Here is an 18,717-nt window from a genome sequence, read left to right as displayed (position 1 = left end):
GAATGTCTTTTGTGACTCTACGTTGGTATACTGTATCCCATAAATAGAGGAATGCAGTGCCTTAGTCTCTCCTCTCTCTTGCTCTCTGCTCTTTGTAGTACATTACTGAGACTCCAACAGCAGCAGCAGCATTGTCTTTGCTTCTCCCCCAGTCTCGCTGCATCTCCCTGGGCCTGGCCTGGGCTGGGTGGAGGAGAGAACAGGATCTCTTCCTGGCAGGTGGACTGTACAGTGGGGAGCTGCAGCTTCTGCCTTTTTGCTGACTCACCACAGAACCAGAGAGAAACTGTAAACTAGAGGGGGAAATGAATGTTTATACACAGAAGTGTGTGTGTGTGTGTTCTATTTGAACCACCTGAGCTCCAGCCAGAACGCTGGTTTTGCACTCTATTTCAAACAGATGTAGGGGAGGGGAAGAAAAGCCTTACGAGAGTCCCGCAATCAAAATAATTATCTTTACAGCTGTATGTTTACAAAGTGTTTATGTGATATTCTGCAGTCTGTCTTACTGAGGTGGCTTTCATGTGTTAAACACAATAAATACCTCCATCTATTCATATTGAAGTACATTTGAGGGTGCCAATTTGAATATGTTTATGTGTGTAAAACCCTATCATTTATAAAATGAACGCCCTGGGCTCCCGAGTGGCGCAGCGGTCTAAGCCACTGCACCCCATTGCATGTGGCATTACTACAGCCCTGGGTTCGATCCCAGGCTGTGTGGCAGCTGACCGGGAAACCAGTTGTATGGCATTTCCTCTGACAAATTGGTGTAGCTGGCTTCCGGGTTAAGCGAGCAGTGTGTCAAGAAGCAGAGTGGCTTGGCCAGGTCGCCTCTTCAGAGTCCATACGGGATTTGCATCGATGGGACAAGACTGTAACTACCAATTGGATATCACGAAAAAGGGGTAAAAGGTTTTTAACAAACGTACACCCTTGCAGATTAGCTCATTTCCTTTGCTATGATGCATAGCCACAGGTCACAGGTTTGCGTGGCACTCCTCACAGTCCCTGCAGCCTGGCTCACATGCCCAGCATGAATCATAGGAGATGCCATGCACAGGCAGGCAGGCGGTTGGGTCCTCTTTGATGGGCAGGTTGAGAAGATATAGGAGAGCTTTGGTTTTGTTGCCATGGGGCAGCACTGCCTTAACTTGTCCTGCTGCCAAACCCCAATCACTGCTAGCTGTACTGCTGTACTGATACACTAGCTCAACAAAATGATTGACACACAGATTATCTTGTTTTTTGTAGAGCATATGTGCAGTATAGATAATGTAGTATCCACAGGACTGCTATCACATTACATCCAGTTCTAGATAAGTGCTAACATAATTATTAATGGTATACTATAGGGTTTCGTTTTGGTGTATAAACTTCTCTGCATTTTATTTTGATAGACATGTTCCCATTGGAATAGAAGTTTAATTTGAATAATCACTGGTGCGTTACTTTTGATAACAGGGACATCAGTGTCCCAGGTGCATACAGAAGTAAATGAGGGAAAAACAGGTAATTATGCTAAACCTGTAAATGAATGAACTGCTGACCTCCAATTATAATTGATTTAATGGGGGGAATTCATATTTATCAGCCATTTTAATATGTTTTTTCTTACTTTCTATGACCTTTTTTGATAATGTAATTAATTGGTATTTTCAGGGGGAAAAAACTCAGTCCTTCAAATAGAGAGGATATCAGTGTCTGCTATGTTTACGAGCAGAGCAATTATACTTGGCAACATTTACTTGAAGTAATGATGTCATATCCTGGAATGGGAGCAAATACTTCACTCCCTGGGGAGTGATAAAGTATACAATTATCAGTTTGTTTTTCTCTATTTGCAGAAATACATAATGCAGACATGTTTTTTTACTCTGTTATGTGCACTGGGCTTTCAGACAACCAAAATGATGTAAATGAGCTGAAACAATGTCAGCAGCTGTCTATGATTCAGGAATAGCAATGTTATGCTAGTGTCTGCACTGAGTCTGGCAATCCGCACAAGCGTTCTCAAATATGTAGAGGTCAGTGATTGTAACGGCATTCAGAGGAAGAAGGTGAGGACCAAGATGCAGCGTGGTATGTGTTCATATTTATTAAATACAACTGAACACTAAATACAAAGTAACAAAAGGAATCACCCAAACAGTTCTGAAAGGTGATACAAACACTAAACAGAAAACAACTACCTACAAAACCCATGTGGACAAGAGCTACCTAAGTATGGTTCTCAATCAGAGACAACGATAGACAGCTGTCCCTGATTGAGAACCATACCCGGCCAAAAACAAAGAAATACAAAAACATAGAAAAATGAACAAAAATAGAGAATAAAAGCCTCTCTATGGCCAGGTCGTGACAGTGACTGTACAGAGTAGCCAGGGACAGCTTTGTGTGCAGGCACTGATTGGGTGATGACATGGGCTACTTTACATATACATTCTCTAGTGATTCACCTCTAAGTGAACCCATTGAAAGTGATTCTGTCACTGGCCTAAAGACAGAGATGTTTATGACTAGGTAAGGCATGTCCTCTCAAAGGCCCTAAAGCACTGTATCTCTATACCCTCCCCTTTAATCACTGTATCACTCATAAACTACATGAGGTGTGCGTGTGTGTGTGTGTGTGTGTGTGTGTGTGTGTGTGTGTGTGTGTGTGTGTGTGTGTGTGTGTGTGTGTGTGTGTGTGTGTGTGTGTGTGTGTGTGTGTGTGTGTGTGTGTGTGTGTGTGTGTGTGTGTGTGTGTGTGTGTGTGTGTGTGTGTGTGTGTGTGTGTGTGTGTGTGTGTGCTCGCACTGTGCGCACAAACGTCCTTCCTGTTTCTCGTTTTTTAAACTTAATCAGCAAAAATAAAAGCTGTTGTAAGCTGGCTCACATTAAAGAGGTGATTATTGGTAATAAATACTTTTTATTCATACTTATTACAGAGGCAGTTTTCTTGTGGGGTTAATGAGAGTAATTTGATTTGCTTGAGAGATTACAGTTCCCAGGAATTAATGCGGCAATCCCATTCCAAGATGGAGCGATATCTAAGATTCTTCACAGGTCGTGTGCTGCTAGATGCACCGCTCTCACATACTGTAGCAGCTAATGGAGGTGAACAGCAGTCTGTCATTTCCCGCCTGGCCCCCCTATTCTAAAGCCCATATGCCCTTGGTTCTTGCAGTGCTTGTTGTTTGGGCTATTACTGTTTGTAGCTATGCCTGCATTTCACTTAGGGTTTGTTTCATTCCCACCATGCTGTGTATGTATGTTTCGCATTTTTAGGGGTGGACAGAACAAGTAAAATAGAATGATGGTGATGATTTATTATTGACTAATGCTTGATCAGAATCTAGAGAGATTCATCACCTAATTGCATTCATTTCAAATTCATTCAAGTTCCATCAGGACATACACTGAGTGTACAAGACCTTAGGAACACCTGCTCTTTCCATAAGTTAGACTGACCAGGTGAATCCAGGTGAAAGCTCTGATCCCTTATTGATGTCACCTGTCAAATGCAGGTTAAAGAAGGATTTTTAAGCATGGATAGTATTGAGACATGGATCTTGTATGTGTGCCATTCAGAGGGTGAATGGGCAAGACAAATGGTTGGGTGCCTTAGAACGGGGAATGGTAGTAGGTGCCAGGTTCACCGGTTTTAGTATGTCAAGAACTACAATGCTGCTGGGTTTTTCACGCTCAACAGTTTCCCATGTGTATCAAGAATGGTACACCACCCAAAGGACATCCAGCCAACTTGACACAACTTTGGGAAGCATTGGAGTCAACATGGTCCAGCATCCCTGTGGAACGCTTTCGACACCTTGTAGAGTCCATGCACTGATGAATCGAGGCTGTTCTGAGAGCAAAAGGTGGGGCAACTCAATACTCTGAATGTTTTGTACACTCAGTGTATTTTCTAGAGAAGCCAGATTTTTGGAGGCCACAGTCTGCGTTGTTTAATATTTCCACCACATGTTTATGTAAGGCCTTTAAGCTTGCCAGATAACTTAATTTTCCTCATGATCATCTTCTCCTGCAACGTTTATTGAAGCCTGCAGCTCAGGAGGTGTCTGTTCAGAGTGCTGAAGGTGTCTCAGGCTGATTGAAGCCAGCCAATTCTGTCACCGCGCTGCGCTTTGCATGCTAATTACTACAGGATGTTATGTTAGTTAAAAGTGCTTACTTACAGCTACAGGACCTGCATTGAATTGCTGTTACTTCACTCACACTTGTCCACGCCAATATGACTTGTGAGAGTTTGAGTAACGCCCAGTGTCCATGTTCAAGCCAATTAAACTAAAAGAGTATGGCTGCCCTCTTGTCTTTGCCCTCTTGTCTTTCGTTAGAACACTACTATGCATCATATTCAGTCCAAGCTGACTGGAGATCTGTTCAGACTCAGCCAGGAGAGCACTATAGTTTATGGCCAAAGCAATCAGATTTTTCCCTCTTCCTTTATTCCTGTCTGTCTGGGATCATATTACCCGTCTTGGAATGACTTCAACGGAGACAGTGCTATTCACAGGGAGCTGCCACTCCACTGCAACTCAATCCACAGACCATGGCCAATTGGGCTCACTGTGATTTATAGAATTATTCTCCCGTAGAGTAACTCTCTCTCCATCCACACTGGGATTCCTCCACTGGCACCTCATAGACCTCATACAGGGGGTTTACGTGCTTTAGGTCCCAGGTCAAGACAAGGGAAATCAATGGCAGATGATGTGTATATATATACAGGTGTAGGATCTTAATTTTACCAAAATAATCCTGCAGCAATAGGATTTGAACGTTTAGTCCATAATGTTGCTTGAACAGTGGTTAGGCTATTAGTTGGCCAAAAGTGGGCTACATGAAAATAACAATACTGTTAATATAACCGTGTCTTAGAGATTTTTGTGAATTTATATACATCACAAAGCTCATCTGCATTTCCTGTGGTGCAGGACAGTTCTCAGAAACAAGAGTGATCAACTTAATATCCTACATCTGTAGTTTTGGATCAGTGGAGCTATGATATAAGCATTTATTTTTATGTTTAGTATACCACAAATATATTAAGTGTAACCAAAATGCAGTAGCAACCAAGGGATGGCTTCTGTGCCATATCATTTGACTGAATTCCGTGTTTGTGAAATCAACAGCAAGGTTTGGGAAGATAGTGTTTTCTCTAGGGACATAGCACACCACATTAAATCCTGTCCTATGGACTCCCTTACCCTGCCCTGACAGCAGTGATAGGCTGTAGGTAATGTCACTCTACCTTTTAGGTGTTTCTGATTGGTGGCATGCATCATATTATGGGACAAATTTATTTTTGTGTCAGACGGTTGACCAGCAGAGTAGTAAACCCATAGTAGAGGAATTGAGGACCAATCAACTGACAACACAGAAGCAGCCAGTGCCCTGAGCAGTCTAACTCCCCCATGTACTGTCTGATGCAGTATATCAGTCTCCTCCTGAAGCACTGCTTTGTTACGGGGTGTTGTGTGTGTAATGTGTAGGCTGCCTGTATTCATCTATATTCAGTGCAACTCAAATCAGAGATTTAGGGCTTTGCTGAGAGTAACTTGAGAGTTTGCTGCTGTATTGATGAAGTTGAGTAATGTGAATGAGATGAAAAACAAGGAGGCTTTCCCATTCTAAACACTACGCTTCAACGCTGGATACATTTCCACAGAATCCTTGCCTCACGCTGCGTTTTAGAATCATCCTTTCCCAAGCACGACACTCCTAACCACTACCTGATGCAACTCTGCAGACGAAAATGCAATAACAAACGAAACAATGTTTTTTCAAGCACCCGTCTAAATAGTTTGCATGCCCAATACATTTTCTGTGTTTTATCGACTTGACGGAAATTACAGCAGAATGGGCATCCCCAGGCGTTGGTATTGGCAAGGAAAAGGGAAAGGCAGCAGGATGGTATAGACTGAGATCTGCCTTGCATTGTTCCCAGCTCTTTCTTTTTTTAAAAATTATTTATCTTTTTATTTTTTCTCTTCTCTTCCTCACTAAATCTCCCTCTCTTTCTTTTCCCTTTCTTTCTGCCATCGAAACGGAACCAAAGCATTGACTGCTCCCCTACTGATTTGCCTCTGTGTGACCTCCCTTTTGTGGTGCCATTCACGGGCGGTGCTGGAGCAGAATGCAAGGGGAGAGAAAGTGACGCGCTCTGATAGACTTCGCTAGTGAAGTGGATTAAATCAGCATCAGGCTAGTGGAGCTGATTACCCTGAATATGAAAATGCAGTATCTTAATGGTACATATTTTCATGAGGCAGCCCAGTTGCCTTTCATTTTGCGGCTCATATGTCTATTCTTATGAGTCATTTACTTCTTTAATTACCTTTAGCAGCAGATGCACAATGGTGTATTAATGTGAATGATTTTTACGGCCACTTTATCATACAGTGCCTAGGAAGTTGAAAGGCGTAATTGAGGTGGAAGAGCGACTCATGAGGGAAACAATATTAGTTGACAGCTTCCCTTGTAGTCAGGAGGGTGTTTATGAGTTTACACCACTCTAAAGCAGTAATAAACATAGTATTCATTTAATAACTGTTGAATAGCGGGGACAAAAATGCCTTCACGGAGGGGAGATTTGCATTATGTTATTGAATCATGATAGGAAGTTGGTGTCCCGTAATCAGACAAAACTGCATGTGTGTGCATGCGTGTGTGTGTGTGTGCTGTGTGTGTGCTGTGTCTACAGTATGTGTGATTTTCTATGTGTATTTTTTGACCCAGACCTCTGGGCCTACTTTTTTCCATCTGTTGTTAAGCTGCTAGAGAATCCAAACAAGCGGAACCTGTTGGGCCTGCATAGCTGAGCTGACCTCCCGGGCCGCCTGTACCAGGCTCAGAGTAGATTCCGGGCCCACTGTTTACTCTCTGCTCTGCGCCTGCTCCATACTCCCTCCCCTCTCTACCCTCCCTCTTTCTCTCTCCCTCCTCCTCTCCCTTCACTCCCTGCCCTCCATCATTAGTCCCGCTCCACAGCACCCTCTTCCATCCACACTCATGTTTAATAAGTTTACTTTCTACCCTGTTTCTCTTTCACTCCATTATCCCCATTAAAAACATTTGTCAAGCCATCGCATTACCTGTTATGGGGGGAACAAAACAAAATTTGATTTTTATTGAAGTCGGCTTGCATCTTATATAATTGCATGCTGTGCTTTATATTGTTTAAACATGGCAATTTGAAATGTTTAGTGTTGTCATAAATATTAATAGATTAGTTGAAAAGTGCAGCAAAGGAAAGGCATATAATGGTTTGAAGTGGGTACAAAACATTGATTTATTTATGTATTCTACATGAATTAGTTTGGAAATCTAAACATGGGTTAGAGAGTGTTTTTCAGAGGGCCTGTAATGCGTGAGGTTTAAACATGGGTGCCTGTTTTCCATGTGGAGAGGCTTTTTGGAAATGGCATTAATTATATACTTACAGGGAATACAGCCCTGCCTACTTTGCATTACAGATAAACAGCCATTGTACAAAAAAAAGTATAGAACTCAATTCATATAAATTGACATGATTCCTACTGCTGCTTATCTGCTCACGTGTTTAAAAATGGTCCCAAATCATATGCATTTCAATAAAAATGACACTTATTGTAAGTGAATTCCATTACTATATGTTTGCACACTCAATGCCCCACTGATCACACATCATCCTACTTGTCCTATTCTAAAAATGTGTGAGTAACTCTCCCAGTTTCAATAAATTCCCCGCCAGTCTTACAATAGCCTGCATAATTTACAAAAATGAAGGAATAATTTACAAAAATGAAGGAAGGAACAGCTTTCCACTCTGTAGGAGAGAGTCAGCCTACTGTACTATGAACACACCAGGAGGATCCAGAGAGAAGTGGGCTCATTGCACAGGGCTACTGAAGCCCTTTGTTTGGATAAAACATTGCCGGGGTAGAGCCAGAGCCATAAATGTCAGATGGGTTGAGACGTGTGCTCTTTCACTTAGAAAGTTAAGCGGATAACCTTGACATTTAGGCCACATCACCAGGAAAACCCACAGACCTGAGAAGGGGGAGAAATGCCTGTGTCTGCTGAGCAGGACTACATTAAGGACAAACCTATTAGCTGTGTTTTTGCTGGCCGTATGAGAACCTTGGTCTCCTGTCTAGTTAACTCCAGCCACTGGGTAAACAGCGAGCACTGGACCCCGCTCTCCTCTACTCCTCTCCGCTTTCCTCCACTCCTCTCCTCTCTCTGCCATTTTTCCTCTCTCTCCAGTCTCCACAATGGCCACAGGGATCCGATTACATCTGCGCACACATCTTCTAGCAGTTAGGGTCAATTTGTTTGAAATAATTTCACATTCAAGGTCTACACTGACGTTGGAGTTGGAGGACATTGGTGAGTCGGAGGAAATATAGAGGGCTCTCTCCTGATGGGCCTAAACAAACACACTAGACCAGACCCACGTCACCACACCTCTTGCAGTGGAGCCACCCTGAATGGAGCCCTCTCAGTTTTCACACAACCACTCTCTTTACCTGGCTCACATTTGTCTGTCAGTTTCAACTGGAGGATGATTGTTGCTGGTCTCTTCTTTCCGAGGAACGTAGCCTACCACTAGACGTATCTCTCAATAACCAGTGCATTTGAATTCCTCCACAGTTGAACACAAGTTGTTTGTATTTTTTGTTTACTCAAGGTCAACAGATGTAGAGAGATAAAGAAGTGCCTTTGGTCATGCCCAGAATGTGCGTGCCATTACAACATAGTAAAAAGTTTCGGGCCGAATCAAAGCAAAGACTTGTGGTAATTCTCAGAGCAGGGATTTGTATGGCACCCAGAGCTGGCTTTAACAGCAGGAAACGCAAAGCCTGTAAATAATCCACATGTGCAGACTGCATATAAAGACATCTAGTACTTAGCCATTCCCTTATCACTGCTAGATAGCCCTGGGACATGAGAGCTGCTCCTGCCTTTTCAGAGGCTCTACTCGCTAATATGGTGTGAAAGTAGATTTAGAAATAAGGCAGCCGCTGTTTATTAAAACAGACCAGTTAACACAGGGGAAGGTGTGAACTTTGATCACATTTGAAAGAGAATGTGCAAATGACAAGGATATCAAATTGCGTTGTCTTTGTTGGCAATAAGACCTTGTCAGATCCTGGAGGGTGTTTGTTTGTGTGTGTGTGTGTGTGTGTGTGTGTGTGTGTGTGTGTGTGTGTGTGTGTGTGTGTGTGTGTGTGTGTGTGTGTGTGTGTGTGTGTGTGTGTGTGTGTGTGTGTGTGTGTGTGTGTGTGTGTGTGTGTGTGTGTGTGTGTGTGTGTGTGTGTGTGTGTGTGTGTGTGTGTGTGCGTGTTTATTTTGTTCCTTATCCTAGCTCATACTGTACAGCTACAACTTAGCATGTAGTACAAACAACCATAGCAGCACATTGTAATGAAGCTTCTTCAGTTGCACCTGTACATAGACAGGTTCTGCACGTACAAATATCTAAATCCAATTGGCAAGCCTCATGTTACTCATGACATGTTTTGCCAGTTAGAAATACACACAGTTCAATCTACTGGTTCTGTACATTAGAATAAGTCAAAACTTGAATATGTGTATTTCTGTGTAAAACCCTAGTTAATTCTATAAACATACAGTATTTCCCCCCTTAGCTTGACATCTGCTTGGCCCTAAAGCACGGCAGTCTCCTGTTCCCTTTGCATCCTAGTTATCTGTTTGTATTATCTGTCTTTGAACTGTATCTGATCAGTTCCACCTAATATGTCTCTTGATTTGTGCTATTGTAGTGCCCAGACAACATGCTGTTCTCCTCATTTCTCTGCTCTTTAGATGCTCCGGTCTGTCATCCGCTGGCAGTTTAGCGCGTCTGGAGCTGCTTTTAGACTTGTACGTCTATCAAGCCCCAGTACCTTTGAATGTTAGATCAAAAGGAGATGAATTCCAGGGAAAGAGGGGAGAGAGAGAAGAGAGAGAGAGAAGAGGCCTTGTGTGAAGAGAAGAGTGGGTGCTGTGTAAACATCACAGTGACAGCTCACAATGGGTTATTTTAGCACAGCATCAGGCCTCTCCAAGGCAGCCAGCTACAGTCGCCTTGTTAAACAACAAATCATTCCTCAGCCTCTAGCCGGCCTCAACTCGGAAACACTCTACATAGGTTCCCCAGCTAGACCTTTTTATGTCGTTATTTTTCGATAATGACGGTCTTTTGACTCATCCTGTCTTTCGCTTTTAAAACTATTTTATAAAGTCATTGGGGAAAACAGAGCCCAAACAGTATGACTAATACTGTAAGTGATTAATTTCTGACTGCTTTTCTACTTGATCAAATATGAAAGTCTTAATGAGGTTAGTTTCTATTTGATGATCAACTTGAGATCAACGTGGATGATCTTACAATACACAGTGTTCCATCGCAATACACAGTGTTCCATCGCAATACACAGTGTTCCATCGCAATACACAGTGTTCCATCGCAATACACAGTGTTCCATCGCAATACACAGTGTTCCATCGCAATACACAGTGTTCCATCGCAATACACAGTGTTCCATCGCAATACACAGTGTTCCATCGCAATACACAGTCGCAATACACAGTCGCAATACACAGTGTTCCATCGCAACGTCACAGTTACTGTATGTATGCTGATTGATGATGCAGTACTGTAGGTGTTGTGCCAGGTTTTTTCCTGTTAATGATTCCCAGAAATATATGTCTTCACCCATTAGTATCTAAAAACTCCCATCATATCCTGTTGACTCAAGTATCTTAGTTCCAACACCCCTCTTCGTAACCCAGACAGGTTACACCAAAGCATGCATGTGTCATAAGTTACAGAGAAAACTAAATACTACTTTTGTTTATTCATAAATGTTCCCCTGTAGTAATCCGTAGGCTTGGCTTAACTATTTGGTGCTCTGTTGTGCCATGCTGCCTCACCAGGTAAGATTATTGTGTCATCGAAGAAGAACCTTCTGTCCTTTATTCCATTACACAGCTCTGTGGTCTATTGTCTATTTCAACTCGACTTTATGCTGCACATTTTTCATAAGTACTGTAGTGCAATGTGTATATAACTTTTAACCGTCAACTTATTCTTACCTACAATAACCTACTTGAGATTATTGAATTACATTGATCTTGTATTGCATGCTTTAAGTGCTAGGTAGGTCTGCCACTGTAGGTGGGAAGATAGGAAGTTTGTCATACTGTAACTGAATGGGTTAAATATCATGTTCTTATAATTAGGGCTATAAATAGTAGGTTATTGTTTGTACCTTAGCATTGCGTTGGATTTCTCTGTTTGTGTTGGAGTAGATCTCACACTGTCACAAGAAAAGGTTACACTATCTTTATGAATGTGTGGGCTGGGGTTTTCCCCTCACAAGCTATAGGCAGGGAGAGAGAGAAAAGAGAGAGAGAACATGTTTTAATGGTGGAAGGGTAAAACGCCAGGAGAGTGGCCTCTTTGTAGCCTGTGGTTATATTCTTGCCTCATGATGTCATCCCACAGGCCTGTGTTTGAGAGGGTCAACACACACACACGGTGCAGAGCAGTGCACAGCTGTTTGCCCCTGCTTCTGAGCTGGACTCCCCTCTCATCCTTTCCTTTATAGAGCATTTACAGGCCTATAGATCATCTTCTCCTATCACTCTCTCTGTTTCTCTAAAAGCCTTTCACCATACCCTCTTCCTTTTCCTATTTCACTTTCATACCATCTTCCATACATTCCTCTTACTCTTTCACGCGTTTCTTTACATTTCCCTCTTACGTACTCTGAGCACCTCCCCCCCTCCACCTTTTCCGATTTTCGTCTTCAACATACCACTTTTCATTTGCATCTGGCAATCAACCTGACTCATCAAATAATTGACTTGAGGACTATTACTCTGCTGTGCGGGATGGGCTCGGACTGTTAGTTTAATTGTGGGAGTAATCGTCTGTGGAGTATGGAAAGTATGAGCCTAGTTATTTACTCAGATGTTTTACTGGTGTAGGTGTGAGGAGGCTGGCGGCTCACTGTGGGAACACACGCTTGCTTTTCTTGGTATCAGTGTGGTTTTCATGACCACTGTTTTTCCCGGCTCCCCAGCTTTGTTTGTTCTGGATGGCATGTTTGATTATTTATCGTGAGGGAAAAGGGAGTAGCTGGAGCAATAAACATGTGACTGCACTGTATTTTGTTTTCCACTGAGAAGGCCGTGTCCTTTAACAGATATTTGGAGCAGCAATAAACCTTTTATTTACTTTCTGGAGGGGAGTGGACAGGGGGAGAGGAGGATCAAAAAGCACCGTTCTGTGCCTCTTGACTTTTTCTGTTTACTGTAATTGCAACCTACAGTATACACACGCACACTACATGTTCATGTTTATAAATGTATGTAAATTGTTAAGACTTTTTTCTGTATTGTCTTTTCGCTACGAGTAGGACCCCAGTAAGACTAGCTGTCACCATTGGCATCGACTAATGGCGATCCTAATAAAATAAAATCTAAATCAACAGAAAGTATTTGCATTGGCCTGTGGCTATTGATTTGTGTAAAATCCTGTTTGTTTTGTTATCTATCAGCAGTCCAAGAACACGTCGTTGTTTGGGTTACATCTGTTGTGTTAAAAGAAGAGTGGTCTCAAGGGAAGGGTTGAGCCCCAAGACACAATCAAATATCTGATTTTAGTTTCAATGTTGTTCCCTTTTTTAACCCACCATCATTTTCATCTCTCTTTCAGGCTCTTCAAGTGGCTCGGCAGATCCTTCTACAGCAACAACAACAACAGCAACATCAACAACAACAACAACAACAACAACAACAGCAGCTGCAGCTTCAGCAAGGCACCGATCTAAAATCCCCCAAAGACAATGAGAATCAGCCAAGCCTACAGGTACCAGAACACACTGTCATATGTTTGTTAAGAACATGCAAACAGTGTATGTTTACACCAGTCAACCGTCATATTGTTGCTTCCAAGTTGGAGACCTCAAGACAAACAAAAGTGGTTGGTCTGTTGGAAAAGTCCCTTATTAAGTTGAGCAATGGAGAGCTGAACTTTCTTGATCTTTTCTATAGTACACTGTGTGCTGTTTTCATTCTGTCATGGGTGAATGTACCAAGCAACCTTCATAAACAGGAAATTAAGAGAGGCAGAGTGAGTGACGGTTGTAGGCCAACCACGTTTGCGTGTGTGTGTTTGTGGGTGTGGATTGCAATGTGAGTGTGATCAACAACATACATCTCAGACTGTGACACATTAATTATATTACTATGTAGAATAAACACAGTTCTGAATGTCTGGGGTGGCAGGGTAGCCTAGTGGTTAGAGCGTTAGACTAGTAACCGGAAGGTTGCAAGTGCAAACCCCCGAGCTGACAAGGTACAAATCTGTTGTTCTGCCCCTGAACAGGCAGTTAACCTACTGTTCCTAGACCGTCATTAAAAATAAGAATTTGCTCTTAACTGACTTGCCTAGTTAAATAAAGTAAAAAATAAAGCCTCAGAAATCAGCCTCTTGGAAATATTTTGATGTATTCCATTTTTTAACAAAGCCAAGGAAATAATGCACACATGATGTGTGTTGCTGATCGAGGCCTGTTGTAGCAGTGGTTAATATGTGATAGAAACATGATGACCTGTTTAAAGGAGGATAAAGGAGAAGAGAGGGGAAGAGTAGGTGATGTTTCCAACTCTCCAGCAGGAGATATGAACCTTTAGGAGCTTTAGGTGCCCTTTGGTATCTCTCACTCTCTCGCTCTCATTCTCTCTCGCTCATTTTCTCTCTCTCTTTCCTCCTCTCCCTCTCCCTCTTTCTCTTTCATCACTACTCTCAATGGGGGCAGTAATATCAAGGAGAAACTGTTTTCACCATTTACAGCAGATCACTACTTACAGCAGATCACCACTTACAGCAGATCACCCCTTATTTTCAGATCACCCCTTATTTTCAGATCACTACTTACAGCAGATCACCACTTACAGCAGATCACTACTTACAGCAGATCACTACTTACAGCAGATCACCACTTACAGCAGATCACCCCTTATTTTCAGATCACTACTTACAGCAGATCACCACTTACAGCAGATCACCCCTTATTTTCAGATCACCCCTTATTTTCAGATCACTACTTACAGCAGATCACTACTTACAGCAGATCACTACTTACAGCAGATCACTACTTACAGCAGATCACCACTTACAGCAGATCACCCCTTATTTTCAGATCACTACTTACAGCAGATCACCACTTACAGCAGATCACCCCTTATTTTCAGATCACCCCTTATTTTCAGATCACCCCTTATTTTCAGATCACTACTTACAGCAGATCACCCCTTATTTTCAGATCACCACTTACAGCAGATCACCCCTTATTTTCAGATCACCCCTTATTTTCAGATCACCCCTTATTTTCAGATCACCCCTTATTTTCAGATCACCCCTTATTTTCAGATCACTACTTACAGCAGATCACCCCTTATTTTCAGATCACCACTTACAGCAGATCACCCCTTATTTTCAGATCACCCCTTATTTTCAGATCACCCCTTATTTTCAGATCACCCCTTATTTTCAGATCACTACTTACAGCAGATCACCACTTATTTTCAGATCACTACTTACAGCAGATCACCCCTTATTTTCAGATCACTACTTACAGCAGATCACCACTTACAGCAGATCACCCCTTATTTTCAGATCACCCCTTATTTTCAGATCACTACTTACAGCAGATCACAACTTACAGCAGATCACCCCTTATTTTCAGATCACCCATATTTTCAGATCACTACTTACAAAGATCACCACTTACAGCAGATCACCATTTTATAATCAGATCACCACTTACAGCAGATCACCACTTACAGCAGATCACCCCTTATTTTCAGATCACCCCTTATTTTCAGATCACCCCTTATTTTCAGATCAACCGTTTGAGCCGCCTCACATGTGTATCTTTGTTTGAACGTTTGTTTCAGTGCGAAATTGCAAATGACTTCGGGGCATATTTGGTCATTAATACGAAGGACTGTTCTATATGCGTGTGTGTGTGTATATATATATATATATATATATATATATATATATATATATTTAATAGCCCCTTTCCCTTAGCAGCTAGGTCTAATGACAGGTACACATGTAGGATCTTAATTGAATCTCTCTTTTATCGCTGAGAATTTTCCTGCACTGCAGGAAATGCAGATGAGCTTCATGATTGACATAAATTCACTGAAAACCCACACTAACACACGGTTATATTAACAGTATTGTGTTTTTGAGAAAGTTCATACTTGATATGTCCTAGTGAAAAATGTATCAACCCCTACAAAAATCTCCATTAATTATAATCCAAATGATCAATCACATTTCCTGTTGCCACAGGAATCTTTTCCCGCTGTAGAAAACTGACTCAAATTAAGATCCTACATCTGTAATTAAAGAGGCAATTAATAGCTAGAGAGGATGACCTTTTAGTTGTGTTAACCTTTTAGTTGTGTTGACCTTTTAGTTGTGCTCACCTTAAAGTTCTGTTGAACTTTTAGTCCTGTTGACCTTTCAGTTGTACTGACCTTTCAGTTGTGTTGACCTTTCAGTTGTGTTGAACTTTCAGGTGTGTTGATATTTCAGTTGTGTTGATATTTCAGTTGTGTTGACCTTTCAGTTGTGGTGAACTTTCAGTTGTGTTGAACTTTCAGTTGTGTTGACCTTTTAGTATTGTTGTAGTTGTGTTGACCTTTCAGTTGTGTTGTAGTTGTGTTGACCTTTCAGTTGTATTGACCTTTTAGTTGTGTTTACCTTTTAGTTGTGTTGTAGTTGTGTTGACCTTTCAGTTGTGTTGATATTTCAGTTGTGTTGAACTTTTAGTTGTGTTGAACTTTTAGTTGTGTGTGCATTTGTCAGGATTCAAATAAGTTGAAGGGATCAAACTAAAGAGTTTCCCGAGTCAGGCTGGAAAATGTATAGCAGAGGTCAACAAACACAGCAGGCTACAAGGAAGATTCCAGCGTACAGCCAGTTTTTGGTACATAGTGAAGTACTACACATTCTCTCACAGACAAAGAAAAAATACAAATTCTAAGATCTTGCCCAACCTGTCACTAAGCTATTGAAAAGAGAGCTGGGCCTTTTTTCCTCCTCTGCCCAAATCGTGTGAAGAACACAGGCTAGTTGGCCATAGTATCTAAATAAAATGCAAAATTGCCTGCTTTGTAATGTGTCGTAGGTTATGTTACATTTTGCTAGGATGAAACTATCCTAATGAAAGCCACAAGTACAGACAAGTGTTTATGTAAGTGATAATGCCCGATAATGCCTGGTGTTTGGATAATGCCTGGTGTTTGGAGGATACAGTGCATTCGGAAACTGACTTTTTACACATTTTGTTACGTTACAACCTTATTCTAAAATGGATTCAATTATTTTGTTCCCCTCGTCAATCTACACACAGTACCCCATAATGACAAAGTGAAAACAAGTTTTAAGAAATGTTTGAAAATGTATAAAAATCTAAAATAGAAATATCTTATTTACGTAAGTATGCAAACCTTTTGTAGCGTCATACCCAAGAAGACTCAAGGCTGTAATCACATTCACGGTTGCTTCAACAAAGTACTGAGTAAAGGGTCTGAGTACTTATGTAAATGTAATATTTCAGTTTTTTTATTTTAATACATTTGCTAAAATTTCTAACAACCTGTTCTTGCTTTGTCATTATAGGGTATTGTGTGTAGATTGATGAGGATTTTTTGGGGGTTAATCAATTTTAGAATATGTCTGTAACCTAACAAAATGTGCAAGAAGTCTAGGGGTCTGAATACTTTCCGAATGCACTGTATTTAGTCTTGTGAGTGTGCATAGAGTCAGTGCAAGATAGGGTCAATGCACATAGTCCGGGTAACCATTTAATGAACTATTTAGCCGTGTTACGGCTATTAAGCAGTCTAATGGCTTTGGGGTAGAAGCTGTATCGAAGCCTGTTGGTCCAATGATACAACAATTACAGTTGAAGTTGGAAGTTTACATACATCTTGGCCAAATACATTTCAACTCATTTTTTCACAATTCCTGACATTTATTCAGAGTAAAAATTCCCTGTCTTAGGTCAGTTATGATCACCACTTTATTTTAAGAATGTGAAATGTCAGAATAATGTTAGAGAGAATGATTTATTTCAGCTTTTATTTCTTTCATCACATTCCCAGTGAGTCAGAAGTTTACATACACTCAATTAGTATTTGTCACACCCTGACCGTAGAGAGCGTTTTATGTCTCTATTTTGGTTTGGTCAGGGTGTGATTTGGGTGGGCAGTCTATGTTCTATGATTTTCAATTTCTATGTGTTTGGCCGGGTGTGGTTCTCAATCAGAGGCAGCTGTCTATCGTTGTCTCTGATTGAGAACCATACTTAGGTACCCTTTTCCCCCACCTGTTTTGTGAGAAGTTAACTTTGTCTTTGTTCAGGGCACACAGCCCAAAGCTTCACGGTTTGGTTTTTGTTCTTCGTTTTGTTGGCATCATTTTTTTAATAAAGAGAAAATGTACGCTTACCATGCTGCACTTTGGTCCAGTCCTTCAGCCAGCCATGACAGTATTTGGTAGCATTGCCTTTAAAATGTTTAATATGAGTCAAACGTTTGGGGTAGCCTTCCACAAGCTTCTCACAATAAGTTGGGTGAATTCTGGCCCGTTCCTCCTGACAGAGCTGGTGTAACTGAGTAAGGTTTGTAGGCCTCCTTGCTTGCACACACTTTTTCAGTTCTGGCCAAAGAATGGCCACTCAAATACCTTGACTTTGTTGTCCTTAAGGCATTTTGCCACAACTTTGGAAGTATGCTTGGGGTCATTGTCCATTTGGAAGACCCATTTGCGACCAAACTTTAACTTCCTGACTTTCTTGAGATGTTGCTTCAATATATCCACATATTTTCCTTCCTCATGATGCCATCTATTTTGTGAAGTGCACCAGTCCCTCCTGCAGCAAAGCACCCCCACAACATGATGCTGCCACCCTCGTGCACTTCGGAGCAGTGGCTTCTTCCTTGCTGAGCGGCCTTTCAGGTTATGTTGATATAGGACTCGTTTTACTGTGAATACAGATACTTTTGTACCTGTTTCCACCAGCATCTTCACAAGGTCCTTTGCTGTTGTTCTGGGATTGATTTTCACTTTTCTCACCAAAGTACGTTCATCTCTAGGAGACAGTCTTCGAGTCTCCTTCCTGAGCGGTATGACATTTACGTGGTCCCATGGTGTTTATACTTGCGTACTATTGTTTGTACAGATGAGCGTGGTACCTTCAGGCGTTTGGAAATTGCTCCCAAGGATGAACCAGACTTGTGGAGGTCTACAAAGTTTTTCTGAGGTCTTGGCTGATTTCTTTTGATTTTCCCATGATGTCAAGCAAAGAGGCACTGAGTTTGAAGGTAGGCCTTGAAATACATCCACAGGTACATCTCCAATTGACTCAAATGATGTCAATTAGCCTATCAGAAGCTTCTAAAGCCATGACATCATTTTTGGGATTTTTCCAAGCTGTTTAAAGGCACAGTCAACTTAGTGTATGTGAACTTCTGACCCACTGGAATTGTGATACAGTGAATTATAAGTTAAATAATCTGTCTGTAAACAATTGTTGGGAAAGTTACTTGTGTCATGCATAAAATAGATGTCCTAACCGACTTGCCAAAACTATAGTTTGTTAACAAAAAATGTGTGGAGTGGTTGAAAAACAAGTT

The 18,717-nt window shown here is 41.5% G+C and overlaps 1 protein-coding gene across 9 annotated transcripts in view; it reads left to right on the top strand.

Moving 5' to 3' along the window:
- Positions 1-18,717, top strand: part of LOC124003597 (forkhead box protein P1-B-like) — a 247,620-nt gene that overhangs the window by 151,993 nt on the left and 76,910 nt on the right. For all 9 annotated transcript variants that reach the window (XM_046311984.1, XM_046311980.1, XM_046311979.1 and 6 more), the window contains one exon: positions 12,713-12,865. In XM_046311984.1, the coding sequence (XP_046167940.1) occupies positions 12,713-12,865 (153 nt within the window). The remainder of the gene's footprint in view (positions 1-12,712; positions 12,866-18,717) is intronic.

The sequence above is a fragment of the Oncorhynchus gorbuscha genome, linkage group LG18 (genome assembly GCF_021184085.1).
Source record: "Oncorhynchus gorbuscha isolate QuinsamMale2020 ecotype Even-year linkage group LG18, OgorEven_v1.0, whole genome shotgun sequence".
In the NCBI taxonomy this organism is placed as follows: domain Eukaryota; kingdom Metazoa; phylum Chordata; class Actinopteri; order Salmoniformes; family Salmonidae; genus Oncorhynchus; species Oncorhynchus gorbuscha.
Note: the sequence above shows the minus strand (reverse complement) of the source record. Positions and strands in the feature narration are given on the sequence as shown.